Source organism: Hypanus sabinus, chromosome 27, assembly GCF_030144855.1.
Source record: "Hypanus sabinus isolate sHypSab1 chromosome 27, sHypSab1.hap1, whole genome shotgun sequence".
Classification (NCBI taxonomy): Eukaryota; Metazoa; Chordata; class Chondrichthyes; order Myliobatiformes; family Dasyatidae; genus Hypanus; species Hypanus sabinus.
Genome location: NC_082732.1, coordinates 15,242,231 through 15,259,256, shown reverse-complemented (window position 1 = coordinate 15,259,256; position 17,026 = coordinate 15,242,231). Strand labels below are relative to the sequence as shown.

Genomic DNA, 17,026 nt, shown 5'->3' with positions numbered 1-17,026 from the left:
GGAATGATATTAGCTGAACTTTATTCATCTGCACATGCCATGTGTAAAGGAAAGTAGGTGAGTATGTTAAAAGGTAAATAAGTAAAACCAAAGAATTGCCCTTGGACATTTTTAAATTTTAAGGTACTCCTGCACAGGAGTACAGTCATTCAAAGATGATGCTGATCACATGGTGTCATTAAATGACAACCCTAAAATGTTTGTTTTGTATTAGGTATTAAAGGAGAACATAGAGACTGCTAGGTTTGTGATGTATATCTAGAGAACATGTCCTGTATGTTGATAACATTACCACTAATCATTGACTGGGGATTACATAGTGCACAAGGCTAGAATTGGAGAAGGATTGCAGTGTTTTTTAAAATAAAAGTTAGAGAACGGGAGGTGTGATGTCATGAAGAGGCTTCGTGTACAGTTCAGAATTTTTAACTGGAGATGTTAACCTACTTTGACTTAACTGTCCAATGCAGACTGGGAGACCGTTTTGCTGAACATCTACGCTCTGTCCATCAGAGAAAGCAGGATCTCCCAGTGGCCACACATTTTAATTCCACATCTCATTCCCATTCTGCTATGTCTATCCATGGCCTCCGCTACTGTCAAGATGAAGCCACACTCAGGTTGGAGGAACAACACCTTATTTCCTGGCTGGGTAGCCTCCAACCTGTTGACATGAACATTGACTTCTCTAACTTCTGTTAATGCCCCTCCCCTTCTTACCCCATCCCTGATATATTTAGTTTTTTTTCTCTGTCTGCCCATCACTCTGCCTGTTCTCCATCTCCCTCTGGTGCTCCCCTCCCCCTTTCTTTCTCCCTAGGCCACCCATCCCATGATCCTTTCCCTTCTCTAGCTCAGTATCCCTTTTGCTAATCACGTATCTGGCTCTCAGCTTCACCCCACCCCCTCCAGTCTTCTATCATTTCGCATTTTCCCCTATCCCTCCTACTTTCAAATCGCTTACTATCTTTCCTTTCAGTTAGTCCTGGCGAAGGGTCTCGGCCCGCAATGTCGACAGCGCTTCTCCCTGCAGATGCTGCCTGGCCTGCTGTGTTCCACCATCATTTTGTGTATGTTGCTTGAATTTCCAGCATCTGCAGATTTCCTTGTGTTAGACAACTGTCATATTCTTAAGTGACATTACGTGTATGGACAGTGGGAATTTTGAGTTGAAGATTATAGATGATGCAAATAAGAGACCTGCAAATATTGGGATGGCATAAATTTGTGGATAAGATGGATAAGGTTTAGAGCAGATGTTTGAAATGTTTTTACTTTATGATTTTATTCTTTTGGAATAGGTTAGAATTAGAGTGCCTATTTAACTATAGTTTTAAATGTAATTTGAATTATAGGCTGTGGGTTCCTCACTTATCTATGAATCATTGCGCAGTGATGTATATTTCTAAACATTTAGACATGTATGGAAGTGGAGTTACTGAAAAAAATGATTGGATACTTGTAACTGGAATGATGTATTAGTATTTGTGGATCTTCATTCATCAACTTAATAGATGTATTTCTTGGTAAACATACATATTTGTATTTGGGGCATATTTTCAATACAGGATGATGAGTATGTGTACCTACTGGAAAATTTGCCGTGGTTTTATTCTGATTTTTGCCACTAATACAGGAGAACAGTGATCAGGTTACTGGTGTGAGTGTAGTATATACACAAAGTTAAATGTTAAGCTTTGATAATCATCCAGACTTGGTTTATAAACATCAGGCAGCATGACCAATTTAGCAAAGTCATTGCTGCTGGAATGAGCAGACATAGAACTGAAAGTGATCTCCTTGAACATACAATTTTCCTTAACACCCCATTTTACTACAGAATTGCCAGAGGACCTGTGCAGCAGACAATTGAAGACCGTATCTACTCTCCACAAGCAGCAGTAGCCACGGTCCAGTATACAGTGAGTATTTTTTACTTAGGATTTTGAGTTTGTTAAAGCGTGCCCTGATAACCCAAAGGGCAAAATGACAGTTTGCAAGAAAGCTAGACCATTCAAGGTCTGTTGATGGTGAAAATGTGAATTTGTTTGATGAAATGATAATGCAGTATGTAATGTACACATCATTTCCTGTTTGACTTTCATCTGTTTTTGAATTGTATTGAACCAGTATTTAAATACTGTATTGTTTCAGTGTAATTTTGTGTTTGGAATTTTGTACTTTTGTGTATGCAACTCCTATATTTGCAGCGTATTGAATGGGTTTTTTTTAGAAGAAATGGCATATGGTAAAGTTCAGATGAGAAATTGTGTAATAGGCATACTCTGTAGATTGTAAGGCATTAAAAACATTGTTTTGGTTTCTTGAGAATTTTCCCTCTTAGTTGTGAAATGAGGTTTTTGCTACTTGTGTAGTATTTTTCCACCTTCTACAAAGCTGATGATTGATAAAAATAAGAAGCTTGAGTGTAAATCAGAATTCTTGTTGCAACGGAATTTTACTTGATATTGTAAACAACATTAATACCGAGAATGTCAAGTATTTTCCTGGCTTTGACTCTCTGGCCTTTTTATTCCTTATTATTTTCAGAAGTTTGCACATAACAGGGAAGGTATATCAAGGAACAATTCATTCAAAAGCAAACCCTTGCAACCTATTTAAGTAGTGTTAGACTTTCCTTCCAATCTGGAGAAAAAGCTATTAACTACTGTTCTCATCATTGTGGCCTTTATCCAGTCTGAATCCTTTCTCTTATTTTGCTTATAAGCACATAGGCTTTAGTTTTGAAAATGTATTATATATGTAAATATTTTATACCTATCATCTGTACTGCAGTCAACAATCCCTTCTGCTCAGTTATCAAAGATCTTGGTGACTTTTATTAATTAGCTCATAACTGCATTAAGACTTTAGCAAAAACATGGGCAAAACACTCACTGTAGTAGCTTTTTTTGTTCCATTAACATTCTTGGCCTTCGTTTGATTACCCTTTTTTTAAAAAAATGCGTTACTCCCTACTTGCTTTACTTATTTGTTTTATTAATTTAGTCAGATCCTTTTTCAATTCAGCAAAATTAATTGATTCCTTTCTGGTTGAAATATTTTTACATATTTTACCATAACCTTAAATATTGTTAAACAAAAGCAGGGTCCACTTGTCCCAACTTTCTTTTCCAGCAAGGACTGTTTCCTTCCTCTTTGGACTGGAAATACAGCAATCAAGAAAATTTATTGCACACATTTCACGTATTCCATATTTCTTTTCCCTTAATACCGTTACCGTCTCTGTATTGAGAAAATTTAAGCCTTGAATTATTATACTTTGATCCCTAAATCTTTCTCCCAAATATTTCACCACTCCATATAGTGGATGGAACAGCATGATGTTCAGTCACTGTAACTAAGTTCTGTTTTGCTGCTCTAAGTCATTGTCACTTTCCAGTTCTACATGTTTACCAGCATTTCTACTCTCCTGCGTATACTTTTATTTCCCTTCTATATCTTTAAGCACCTTGGACTCAGAGAGCACTATAGCACAGAAACTGACCCATCAAGTCCATGCCAAACTGTTATTTTACCTTTTCCCTTCAATGCACACCTGGACCATAGCCTTCCATACCCCTCCTATCCATGTACTTATCCCAATTTCTCTTAAATGCTGAAATTGAAGCCACGTCCACCACTTTCGTTGGAAACTTGTTCCACACTCGAAGCACCCATTGAGTGAAGAAGTTCCACCATTGGGTTCTCCTTAAATATTTCACCATTCTCCCTTAACCATAAGACGTAGGAGTAGACTTTGGCTGTTTGGCCGATTAATTCTGCTCCACAATTCCATTATGGCTGATTTATTATCTCTCTCAGCCCCATTATCTTGCTTTCTCTCCATAACATTTGATGCCCCAACTAATCAAGAACTCGTCAACCTCCGCTTTAAATATACTTACTGATTTGGCCTCCATGTCTGTCTTTTGCAAAGAATTTTAGGGACCACCCTCTGGCTAAAGAAATTCCTTCTAAATGGATGTCCCTCTATTCTGAGGTTGTGCCCTTTGATCCTAGACTCACCTACATCCTGTCCACACCCCCTCTTAGCCAGGCAAGCGGTTCCCAACCTGGGAGCCACAGACCCCTTGGTTAATGATAGGGATCCATGGCATAATAAAAGTTGTGAACCCCTGATCCCTTTACTATCTTTCCAGCGTCATTTTGCAGCATTCCGATTCTCACTCTCGCCATTCTTTTACTCTTTATACATCTGAAAAAAAATCCAGCGGTTTGCTTTCAAGTAACCTCTACACTGATAATCTAACTTTATCTTTCCCTCTCAAACTGCAGGGTGAATTCTGTCTTCTTAGGGTTCCTTTACATTAAACTCCGGAATCAAATCTGGTTCGTTACACAACACCCAATCCAGAATTTCCTTTCTGCTAGTGGGCTCAATCACAAGCAGCTCTAAAAAGCCATCTTGTAGGCATTCTACAAATTCCCTCTCTTTGGATCCAGCTCCAGCCTGATTTTCCTAATCCACCTACATTTTGAAATCCCCATGACCATCATAATATTGCCCTTTTTAGATGTCTTTTTTTTACCATTTGCAGTTTATATCCCACATTCTTGCTATTGTCCAGAGGCCTGTACTTAACTCCCATAGGGGTAGTTTTACCTTTCCAGTTTCTTAACTCTACCCATAAGGATAATATATCTTCTGATTATATATCTTTTTTTGTTACCAACAGAGCCATCCTACTTCTGCTTGCTTGCCTGTCTTTTCAGCACAATGTTGTCCTTGGATGTTAAGTTCCCAACTATGGTCTTCTTTCAGTCACAACTCAGTGATGTCCACAATGTCATTTGTACCAATCTCTAACTGTGCTGAAAGATCATCTAGCCTATTCCATATACTGAATGCATTCAAATGTAACACCTTAAATCCTGTATTCATCACCCCTTTTCGATTTTGCTCCCATATCTCACTCCACTGACTACAAGTTTTCTCTATCATCCTTCCTCATAGTCTCATTACACACTGCATCTTCTTGTACACCAACTGCCCCTTCTTCAGCCCATATCACTCTGGTTCCAATCCCCCTCTACCAAATTAATTTAAGTCCTCCCTAAATGCAAACCTACCCACAAGGATATTGGTCTCCCTTGGGATCAGGTGTAACCTATCTTTTTTATACAGGTCATATCTTCCCAGAAGAGATCCCAAGTCTAAAATCCAGTTCCCTACACCAGATCCACAGCCACTCATTCATCTGTAGTATCATCCTGTTGCTATCCTGATGTAGCACTGGGAATAATCCATTGATTACTACCTTAGAGGTGCTGGTCTTCAGCTTCTTCCTTAACTCCCTATACACACTGCACAGGACCTCTTCCCCTTTTCTCCTGATGTCATTGGTGCCAAAGTGCACCAAGACCTCTGGCTGCTCACTGTCTCTCTTGAGAATATTCTGCTCTTGAGTTATCCTTGCACCTAGCACGTGGTGGCAACACACCATTCTGGCATTTTTTTTCACAGCCACAGAATCTTCTGTCCATGCCCCTATCACTATTGCTCTAATTGACATTCCCTACTGAGCCTTAGAGTTGTCCACAGTGCCATTGGCTTGACTGCAGCTCCTGTGCTCAGATAGATTGTTCTCTCCCTCCACCTCCCCACCCCTCCACCTAGCTGTATCCAAAGAGTTATACTTATTGCTGAGATGAATGGCCACAGGGAGTCCTGCACTAACTGCTTACTCCCCTTACTTTTGATGGCCACCCATCTACTATCTGAAGCTTGCACCCAGGACTACCTCAGCCTTCTGGATGGTCCTGAATACATCCAGGTCCTGCTTCAATTCCTTATCAGTTAGGAGCTAAATGGGTACATTTTCTACATATATAGCCATCAGGTAGAATGTTAGGTACCCTGCAAATACCATATCTTACAGGTGGAGCATTCCACTGCCTTGACTAACACCCTGCCTACGCTTGTTGTATCTTTGGCTCTGACTTCTTAAGCTAAAATCCTACAATCAACTAAAAGACTCCAAAAGACTCAGCCCCTTTAAACTGTGCCTCTTCTTGCCGAAGCCTGTTGAGACAAAGTTTGACTACTCTGCTACTGGCACACTCCAACAATGTCCACACTAATTACACTGCCTTTTTTTTGGCTCAAGTAAGACTTGCTCCTGACAAGACTTGCTGTTTTCAAATGACTTGCACCTTGCAGGATGTCCATTAGACCATAAGATATAGGAGCAGAATTAAGCCATTTGGCCCACTGAGTCTGCACAGTCAATTCATTTTGGCAGGTCCATTTCCTCCTCTGCCCCAATCTCCTGTCTTCAGCATATCCCTTCATGCCTTGTCTTAACAAGAATCTTTCAACCTCTGCCTTAAATATACCCAGTAACTTGGCCTCCAGCTGTTTCTGGCAACAAGTTCTACAGATTCTGGCTTAAAAAAAATCCCTCCTCATCTCCATTCTAAATAGACACCCCTGTATTCTGAGGCTGTCTCTTCTGATCTTAAACTCCCCAATCATAGGAAACATCCTCTTCACTTCCACTGTATCGAGACCTTTTGGAAAATGATGGGTTTCAATGAGATTCCCCTTCTCCATTATGCTGAATTCCTTGAGTGCTGTCCCAAAGCCACCTAATGCTTCTCAATCATGGAATCATTTTCATGAACCTTCTTTGAACCTTCTAAGATGTCAGCACATCGCTTCTTAGATAAGGGGCCCAAAACTGCTCTCAGTTCTCCAAGTGAGACCTCACCAGTGACTTATAAAACCTCAACATTACATCCTTGATTTTATATTCAAGTCCTCTTGAAATGAATGCTAACATCACGTTTACTTTCCTCACCACTGACTCAACCTTCAAATTAACCTTTAGGGAATCCTGCATGAGAACTCCCAAGTCTCTTTGCATTTCAGATTCTTCAATTTTCTCTCCATTTAGAAAATAGTCTACGTTTTTTATTTCTTCTACCACAAGTGCATGACCATACACTTCCTGACACTATGCCCTTTCTCTTAATCTAAGTCCTTCTGGAGCTTCTCTGCTTCCTCAGCACTGCCTTCCCCTCTACCTTCTATTGTCCGCACATTTTGCCACAAATTCCATCATCCAAGTCATTGATGTATAATGTAAAAAAAAAGAGGTCCCAATACAGACCCTGTGGAACATCACTAGCCATCAGCAGTTAACCAGAAAAGGCTCCGTTTGTTTCCACTCCTTGCTTCTTGCCAGCCAGCCAATGATCTATCTTTCCTTTAATAACATGGGCTCTTAGCATGTTAAGCAGCCTTGTGTGGCACCTTGTCAAAGGCCTTCTGAAAATCCAAGTACACAACACCCACAGATTCTCCTTTGTCTATCCTGCCTGTTGCTTTAAAGAATTTCAACAGATTTGTCAAGTATGATTTTTCCCTTTAAGGAAACCATGCTGACTTTGGCCTGTTTCATCATGAGCCTCCAAGTACCCCAATTCTACATCCTTAGCAATCTTTTCCAACATCTTCCCAACCACTGAGGAAAGACTAACTGGCATATAATTTCCTTTCTGCCTCTCTCCTTTCTTGAAGAGTAGAATGACATTGCAATTTTCCAGTTTTCTGGAACCATGCCAGAATCCATTGATTCTTGAAAGATCATTAATAGTGCCTCCACAATCTCTTCAGCCACCTCTTTCAGACCTTTCAGTTTCCCAAGAACCTTCTCCCTAGTGAAGGCAACTCACTTCTGCCCCCTAACACTCTCAAACTTCCAGCATATTGCAAGTGTCTTCCCCAGTGAATACTGATGCAAAATGCTTATTCAGTTTGTCTGTTATTTCCTTGTCCCCCATTAATCCTTCTCCAGCATCATTTTCCAACGGTCCGATATCTATTCTCGCTTCTCTTTTACGCTTTATATAACTGAAGAAACTTTTGGTATCCTCTTTAATATTATTGGTTAGCTTACCTTTGTATTCCATCTTTTAATCCTTTATAACTTTTTTAGTTGCCTATTGTTGGTTTTTTAAAGCTTCCCAATGCTCTAACTTCCACCAAATTTTGCTCTATTATATGCCCTCCCTTTGGTTTTTATGTTGGCTTTGACTTCTCTTAACAGCAGCAGTTGTATCATCCTGTCTTTAGACTACTACCACTTTAGGATATATCTATCCTGAGCCTCCCAAAGTGTGCCCATAAGCTCCAGCTGTTGTTGCTCTGCTGTCATCCCTGGTAGTGTTCCCTTTCAATCATTCTTGACAAGGTCCTCTCATCTCATCTTCAGTAATTCTCTTTACTGCACTGTAAAACTGATACATCTGTATCTGTTGCTCTCTCACTCACTACTTCAAAGAAATTACCACCTAGTTCTAGACTCACCCAACCTCGCTGGAAAAAGCCTGATTGCATTTACCCTATGTATCTTGTCATCAAGAAGCCCTAATCCTTTTTTTTACATAACAAGTTTCTTTTTTCTTTCTTTTTCAATCTTTTTATTGAATTTCATATATAAAGAAAAAAACATATCATAATATTAAATAGGTTATAAGTGCACTAGACTTGAAGTTGAATTAGTAATAAGATAACAATATCTTATTAAAATATCAGCAAAAAATAGTACATTAATCAATCAAACCTATATTAATTATACATGAAAAAGAGTAAGAATAATCATCAAAAGACAATTTTTTTTTAACAATTTGAATATTCCTAAACTGACAGATGAAGATCGGAGCTTGTTCGATGCTCCTATTTCTATGGCGGAAATAGGAGAGGCTATCTCATCAATGAATTCAGGGAAAGCTCCTGGTCCTGATGGTTATATTATAGAATTTTTTAAAACTTTTTCTTCTTTGCTTTCCCCTTGGTTATGTGAAATCTTTAATGATGCATTTACTAAGAAGAGATTACCCCAGTCTTTTTATGAAGCTACTATCTCTCTAATTCTTAAAAAAGATAAGGATCCTACTTTATGTGCATCTTATTGCCCTATATCGCTATTAAATGTAGACGCTAAGATTCTTACAAAAATTTTAGCTATTAGATTAGAGAAGTTACTATCACAGATTATTTCAGAAGACCAAACTGGTTTTATTAGGAACCGGTATTCCTTTTTTAATGTTAGAAAATTGATTAATATAATTTATACTTCTTCACCCACAACCTCAGAATGTGTTATTTCACTAGATGCTGAAAAAGCTTTTGATAGAGTTGAATGGACATACTTATTTAATGCCTTGAGAAATTTTAATTTTAGTCCTAATTTTATATCATGGATTAAATTAATATATTATAAACCTGTTGCTTCTGTTCTTACAAATAATTACAGATCCTCTTTTTTTCAATTATCTCGTGGTACGAGACAAGGTTGTCCCTTAAGTCCTTTATTATTTAATACCGCATTAGAACCTCTAGCCATTGCTATTCATGAATCCCCTAATATTTTTGGTATTACCCGTAATGAGAAGTTATACAAGTTATCACTTTATGCTGATGACTTGTTGTTATATATTTCTGATCCTGACAGGTCTATTCCCGCTATTTTATCCTTGTTGGTTCAATTTGGCAGTTTTTCTGGTTATAAACTAAACTTGGATAAGAGTGAATTATTCCCTTTAAATGCGCAAACTTTATTGAATGACAGGATACCATTTAAAGTTGTTACTGATAACTTTATTTATTTAGATATAAAAATTACCAAGGAATATAAAGATTTATTCAGATTGAATTTTTTACCTATGCTTCATCAAATTCAACAACTTACTACAAGATGGTCTCCTTTATCCTTATCATTAGTTGGTCGGATTAATGCTATTAAAATGATGATTTTACCGAAATTTTTATATTTATTTCAAGCCTTACCAATTTTTATTCCTAAATCTTTTTTTGATAACATTGATTCAAAAATTTCCTCATTTGTGTGGCAAAATAAAAACCCCAGGTTAAGTAAAAGGCAGTTACAAAAATCTAAAAAAGATGGTGGTTTAGCTTTACCTAACTTTAGATTTTACTATTGGGCGAATAATATTCGAAACTTAATATATTGGAAATTAGATTTGGATTCACCATTGTGCCCACAGTGGGTAAATTTAGAATGCAATGATGCACAGGGGTATTCTTTATTCTCCGTTCTTGCTTCTTCTCTTCCTGCTGATTTAGTTAAATTCAATAAACAGATATCCAACCCTATTGTCAAACACACATTACGAATTTGGTTTCAATTTCGTAAGTTTTTTACTCTGAAAAACTTTGTTCTTGATAGCCCTATCTTACTTAACTTTTTTAAACCTTCTTTGACAGATATCTGATATCTTCTTCTTTTAGCATATGGAAAAGGAAAGGTATAATATGTTTTCGTGATCTTTTTTTTTGAAGGTAGTTTGATGTCTTTCGACCAACTTTCCAACAAATTTAAGTTACCTAAATCTAATTTTTTTAGATATATACAAATCAGAAATTTTTTATTTAAAGTTCTACCATCCTTCCCCAATTCAACTTTGATAGATTTTTCAGATATGATTTTTACCTTGAATCCTTGTCAGAAGGGATTAGTGGCTCTTATTTATAATATGATTATGAAGATACAACCAGAAATATCAGGTAGAATTAAACAAGAATGGGAAAAAGAACTTCAATATAATATATCAACAGAAAAATGAGAAAAATTTTTTCAAATGGTTAATTCTTCTTCTATATGTGCTAAACATGCTTTAATACAATTTAAGGTTGTACATAGAGCTCATATGTCTAAAGATAAGCTTGTTCGATTCTATTCTCATATTAACCCTCAATGTGACAGATGTCATTTAGATGTGGCCTCATTGACCCACATGTTTTGGTCATGTCCCACTTTACATAACTATTGGAAGGACATACCTGCTACCATTTCCTCAATTTGGAATATTGATTTACAACCTCATTTTATTACTGCAATTTTTGGTATACCAAATGAAGATGGTAATCGGTTTTCCCCTTCAATTAGACGACACTATCATATACATATAAACTGTTATTACTGCCCATGTTAGTTTAGTTTAGGTTTAATTTTTTTTCTTATAACAAGTTTCTGTTATGCAGCTAAAATACAATCTTACTTAGTGCTAGCAGATCACTATCATGTACCAAGCTTTAGTAATTTGCCTATTTCTGAACTTATCCTTACACATGCATTTTCTTTCTCCTTTTGTAATGTTGCAAACTAATGCCCATGCCCTTATCAAACTGGTTTAAATCCTTCCTCACGAACTTACTAATCTTCCCACAAATATATCACTCATACCTCAGTTCAGATCTACCAGTCCACAGTGTGCAGTTCTCCTTAACTTAAAATTGCAGCTAGTACCTTGTTCTTGTGGCACAATTTTCCAAGTATATTAACTTGCATCCTATTTTACCTTCATATGCTAATCTATGATGCAAGGAGTAAATTGGTGCTTGTAGCTGTAATTTTAACAATTTGCACGATCTGGCCACTCCCAAAGTAACAACAGTTCTTGATTCCATTTTTCCCTTATATTATTATACCCACGTGGCCTATGAAAACTGGCTACTCTGTCACCTACATCTCACTGAAATGTTCTGCACTCTGGTCTTCGACCTTGGCACCAGAAAGGCAGGAAGGATTCTTGTTGCTGGTTGTGGGAACAGCTGACTATTGAACTCCATGTGACCACTACAATAAACATTTGCTGTGTACTCAGTTGCCCTGAAATGGATGTTTTCTTGATAAAACCACTCCCAAGTCATTGCCAAAATTATTGAGCTTCCCCTTTGAAAATGGTTTTGTAGACTCTCTCACTCTCTCTCTCTCTCTCTCTCTCTCTCTCTCCCCCTCCCTCCTCCCCTCTCCCCCTCCCCTCTCCCCCTCCCCTCCCCCTCCTCTCTCCCCCTCCTCTCTCCCCCTCCCCCTCTTCTCCCCTCAACCGCACCACCCGCTCCTCCTCCCCCTCGCTCTCTCCCTCTCACTCACTTCTCCCCCTCCCTCCTCCGCTTCCCATCACACACACAATATTGACTTGGATGAAAATGTGGGTGATGAGTTACCATGTTTGCAATGTCAGATTGGTGAGGTTGTGGAGAGTGTCAATGTTTGCCAAAAGGATCAGCCGGATTTAGATCAGTTGCAGCTAAGGCCAGAGGAATGGCTGGTGGTGTTTAATCCAGGTAATGCGAGATGTTGCATTTTGCAAAATCTAGTAAAAGGAAAGTACATTTCATGGCAGAATCTTCAAATGTTGATGCACGGGGGTCCAAGACTGTAGCTCTCTGAAGGTGGCTGCAAAAGTCAATAAGGTGGTAAATAGGAAATGATATTATTACCTCTGTTAAGGAATTGTGATCAAGAATCATGAAGTTGTATTGTGGCCTTACTTCTGGTTAGGCTGTATCTAGAAATTGCATTTAATTCTGGTTGCCCCATTATAGGAAAGGTATGGAGGCATTGGAGAGGGTGCAGAAGAGGTTTACCAGGATGTTGCCTGGATTACAGGGCACATGCTATTGCAGAGTTGGAGAAATCATGGTTGTATTCTCTGGAATGGTGGAGGGGCTGAGAGCAAACTGAATAGAAGGTTATAAAATTATTAGAGGCATTGATAGAGTAACTAGCTAGTTATCTTTTTCTTGGGGTGAAATATCTTAATACTAGAGAGTAGACATTTAAGGTGAGGATGGGAAAGTTCAAAGGAAGTACTCTATGATGGGCAGGTCTTCCTCTTTTTGACATTTGTCTTGTTTCTCGGTGTGCGGCAAGGTACTTAGTAGGCAATTGGCAACAATTTGGTTTAAAATGCTAGTTATGAATGGGTTTCTTGCATCTTCAGGTTAAGATGTAGATTATGTAGTGACCAGTATTGCCTAAATTTTACAGATTTTAAAAAAATAAAGGCTATGTTCAAATATTGCATTGGTTGCTCTAGCAAGGAGCAAACAGTGGTTTGATAACTCAGCTTGACATTTCATGATTATCCAGTCAAGGATTTTGTAGAACCACCTAGAAGTAGAAAAGAATTCAAAGATAGTCGAGTAGCTGGCCTTGGCAGCCCTTGAATGACTACTCAGAAAATAATTTCTGATCACCTGCCTTAACCTGAAATACCTGTAATCACCATTTAATACAAATGCTAGTTATTTTTTACATAAGACCTTGCATGACGTTCTTTGGGAACCCCAGATCTTGGTACATCTGTCTGCCTGGCTGCATAGAGGCTGAGCAGACCCTAGTGTCAAAGTTGTCAGTCTGATCAGGACTTCTTCTGTTTTTAAAAAAAATTGGATTAATAGAGTAAAACTGCATTTAACCACAAATCAGTTTGAATCAAACAAATACTAAAGTTTTCTTTGGACAACTTATTTCTCCCAGCTGTTTGATTATGGATTGCTGTGCAGTTTTAACTTGGTAAAACTCCAGAAGACAGTCCCTCCGTAGAGATACTTGGCATCAAAGTAAAGAATTTGTTTTGTAGTTTTAATAGTGATCAAAGAATTAATATTTTTATAGGTGATAGAGGGAGGAAGCTGTTAATTTTTCCATTCCTGAAGGCAAAAATTGCAAATTTTAATTTAGATTATTCAGTCTTGTTTTTGATCATAATTTTTAAATTTTGTCTCAACTTGAGTCCTTTCATCATACAATAATGGGTCTCTTTGCTGTCTTGAAACCTCAACTTCTATGGCATACCTTGTAGTAAATGTTTTAAAATCACAATTGCTTCTTTGTATAGTCAATATTATTAACTTTGTCACAGACATTATTGGACGATGCTATTTATCAGTGTGGTAAGATGCAGATGAAATTATGATTGAACTGATTTAGTAATTTTTATCTTCAATTGCTGTGATCTTTGTGTGTTTCCTGTTTTTTATTTGCAATTTATGTATAGGCAATTTGGTACTGTCGTGTTCCTGTGCAAGGTCAATACTAAAGCACAGAATTGTGTGAAAACATCAAAATCACTTTGTTGCACACTTTGCTCATGAATCTCACACAAAGTTATGTTTTGTACTATTCTGTAAAACAGTTTTAAAGTGGATTATGTGATGTTGCTTTCAGTACTGTGAAGTTCTCTCTTTGGCAGCAAGATTTAAGTGTTGTTAAATACTGCTGTAAACAATCCTGATCTTTTGGTTGTAGGTCAGAACCATGGTTGGTTGAAAATGTGATTCTGGTCTTGGTGAATTCTTGGATGAGTATTTAACATTCAAGCTGGTTTTAAAAAAATGAAATATGAAGCTAAGTTTGATAGAAAATAAATGCATGTGGATTTACTGATATTCTGTTCATAATAGTTCTTTTAATTTTCAAGTAACTTAGCTGATGTGCAATTCCATAAAGCAAGGAATTCAAAAAACATCTATTGCCATATTATTTTCTTAAGAATCTGATGATCAATATCTACTGGTCAATGAAAATTGAATGGGTGCTTCAGAATCAAGGTCAAAAATGTTAAACATTAAGTAATTTGCTTTCGCCTCCTGCCTTCCCTACCCCTAAAAATTAATTGTTTTGCAACTTTTACCATCTGAATACTAATTGACTATTTTTTTACAATAAATAAATGTATGTGTTTGATATGTACAACTTGTTTCTACTTTAAAGGTGCAATATAGATAGAAATGGGGATTCAAGTGAAGCAGCACTACTGATCAATTGGCATCTGCAGACAGGTTTGATAATTGTGTGTTTGGCTGAATGTTGTGCTGACCCTTGTTCATGCCTGATATCCACTTCAGGAAAGACCACTAACTTTGATTTTGTGCTAGAAATATTGGAAAGCCCTAACACCATCGTTTTGGGGGATTTTAACGAGGTCAGCCTACAAAAATCACTAAGCAATTACCATCAACAGATCAGAGGAATGAACACACTGGACCATTGTTACACCATCATCAAGAATGCCTACTGTGCTATTCCACACCCTCAATTTGGGAAGTCTGATCACCTGACTGTACTTCTACTCCATGAGTATAGGCAGAGACTGAAGATTGCAGCATCAGTAGTGAGGACCAAGAAGGGATGGACAAGGGAAGCACAGGAGTGCTTACAGGACTGCTTTGAATCAGTGGACTGGACTATATTCAGGGATTCATCTTCGAATCTAGATGAGTATGCTGCAGTTGTTATCAGCTTCATTAAAACCTGTGAGGATGAGTGTGTGTCTACACAGACTTACTGTATGTTCCCAAATCAAAAGCCCTGGATGAACCAGGAGGTATGTCATTCTACTGAAGGCTAGATTTGTGGCATTCAAGGTTGGTGACCCAAGACTGTACCAGAATACCAGGTATGACTTGCAGAGGGCTATTTCAAGACTGAAGAGAGAATTTCAAATGTGGTTGGAGACGACAATGGATGTACAATTCTGGTGGGGTTTGCAAGACATTACTTCTTACAAAGCATGAATGGTAGTAATGCTTCACTACCAGATGAACTCAACGCTTTCTATGCCTGCTTTGATGGGGAGAATATAACCACAGCTGTGAAGATCCCTACTGCACCTGGTGACCCTGAGATCTCGGTCTTGGAGGTCAATGTTAGGCCGTCTTTGAAGAGGGTGAACTCTTGCAAAGCGGAAGGTCCCGACAGAATACCTGGTAGGGCTCTGAAACTTGTGCCAATCAACTAGCGGGAGTATTCAAGGATATTTTCAACCTCTCACTGCATGGGCGAAAGTTCCCACTTGCTTCAAACGGGCAACAATTATACCAGTGCCTAAGAAGAATAATGTGAGCTGCCTTAATGACTGTTGCCCAGTAGCACTCACATCTACAGTGATGAAATGTTTTCAGAGGGTGCTCATAATTAAACTGAACTGCTGGACCCTCTTCAATTTGCCTATTACCCCAATAGCTCAATGGCAGATACACTCTCAATGGCTTGTCACACAACTTTAGACCAACCGGACAATACAAACACCTATGTCAGGATGCTGTTCATCGACTATAGCTCAGCAGTTAACACCATCATTCCTACAATCCTGATTGAGAAGTTACAGAACCTGGGCCTCTGTACCTCCCTCTGGAAGACTACAATCTGTGCAGATTGATGATAATATCTCCTGTTCGCTGACGATCAACACTGGTGCACCTCAGGTATGTGTGCTTGGCCAACTGCTCAACTCTCTCTATACCCATGACTATGGCTAGGTATAGCTCAAGTACCATCTAAAATTTGCTGATGATACAACCATTGTTGATAGAATCTCAGATGGAGATGAGAGAGCATTCAGGAGCGAGATAGGCCAACTAGTGGAGTGGTGTCACAGCAACAACCTTTAACATCAGTAAGAGAAAAGAGCTGATTGTGGACTTCAGGAAGGTTATGATGAAGGAACACATACCAATCCTCATAGAGGAATCAGACGTGGACAGAGTGAGCAGTTTCAAGTTCCTGGATGTCAAGAACTCTTAAGGACCTAACCTGGTCCCAACATATTGATGCAGCTACAAAGAAGGCAAGACAGCAGTTTGAAGTTTGAAGACATTTGGTATGTCAACAAAAACACTCAAAAATTTCTATAGATGTAATGTGGAAAGCATTCTGACAGGCTCTATCACCGTCAGGTATGGGGGACTGCTGCAAAGGACTGAAAGACGCTGCAGACAGTCGTAAATTTAGTTGGCTACATCTTCCCCTCTGCCATCTGATTCCTAAATGAACATTGAACCCATGAACACTACCTCACTTTTTTAATGTATATTATTCAGTTTTTGCAAGATTTTTAATCTATTCATTATATGCATGCAGTTATTTATTTTTCTTCTATATTATGTATTGCATTGAACTGCTGCTGCTAAGTCACGACACATGTCGGTGGTAATAAACCTGACTCTGATTCTGAAGTAGTTCTCCACGCTCGTTGATCTGTTCTCAGTCCACTAGTCCTACAGTGAGCCATCAGTACAGCTTTAAGTGAGATTTTGAAGCTTAAGATATTCTAGTGTATTATATGTGACAGTTTCTTGTTTGATAAGTTGCTTTGATAATCTATAATTTAGGTATTATTAATGTGTGATACAGTGTTTTAGCTCTGATTGCATTTGTTTTAATTTTATGGGATTTCGGCACCATGA

General features: G+C 38.2%; 1 protein-coding gene across 7 annotated transcripts in view; it reads left to right on the top strand.

The window, feature by feature from the left end:
• Window positions 1-17,026, top strand: part of LOC132382001 (eukaryotic translation initiation factor 4 gamma 3-like) — a 315,701-nt gene that overhangs the window by 39,483 nt on the left and 259,192 nt on the right. For all 7 annotated transcript variants that reach the window (XM_059951770.1, XM_059951769.1, XM_059951766.1 and 4 more), the window contains one exon: window positions 1,841-1,922. In XM_059951770.1, coding sequence (XP_059807753.1) covers window positions 1,841-1,922 — 82 coding nt within the window. The remainder of the gene's footprint in view (window positions 1-1,840; window positions 1,923-17,026) is intronic.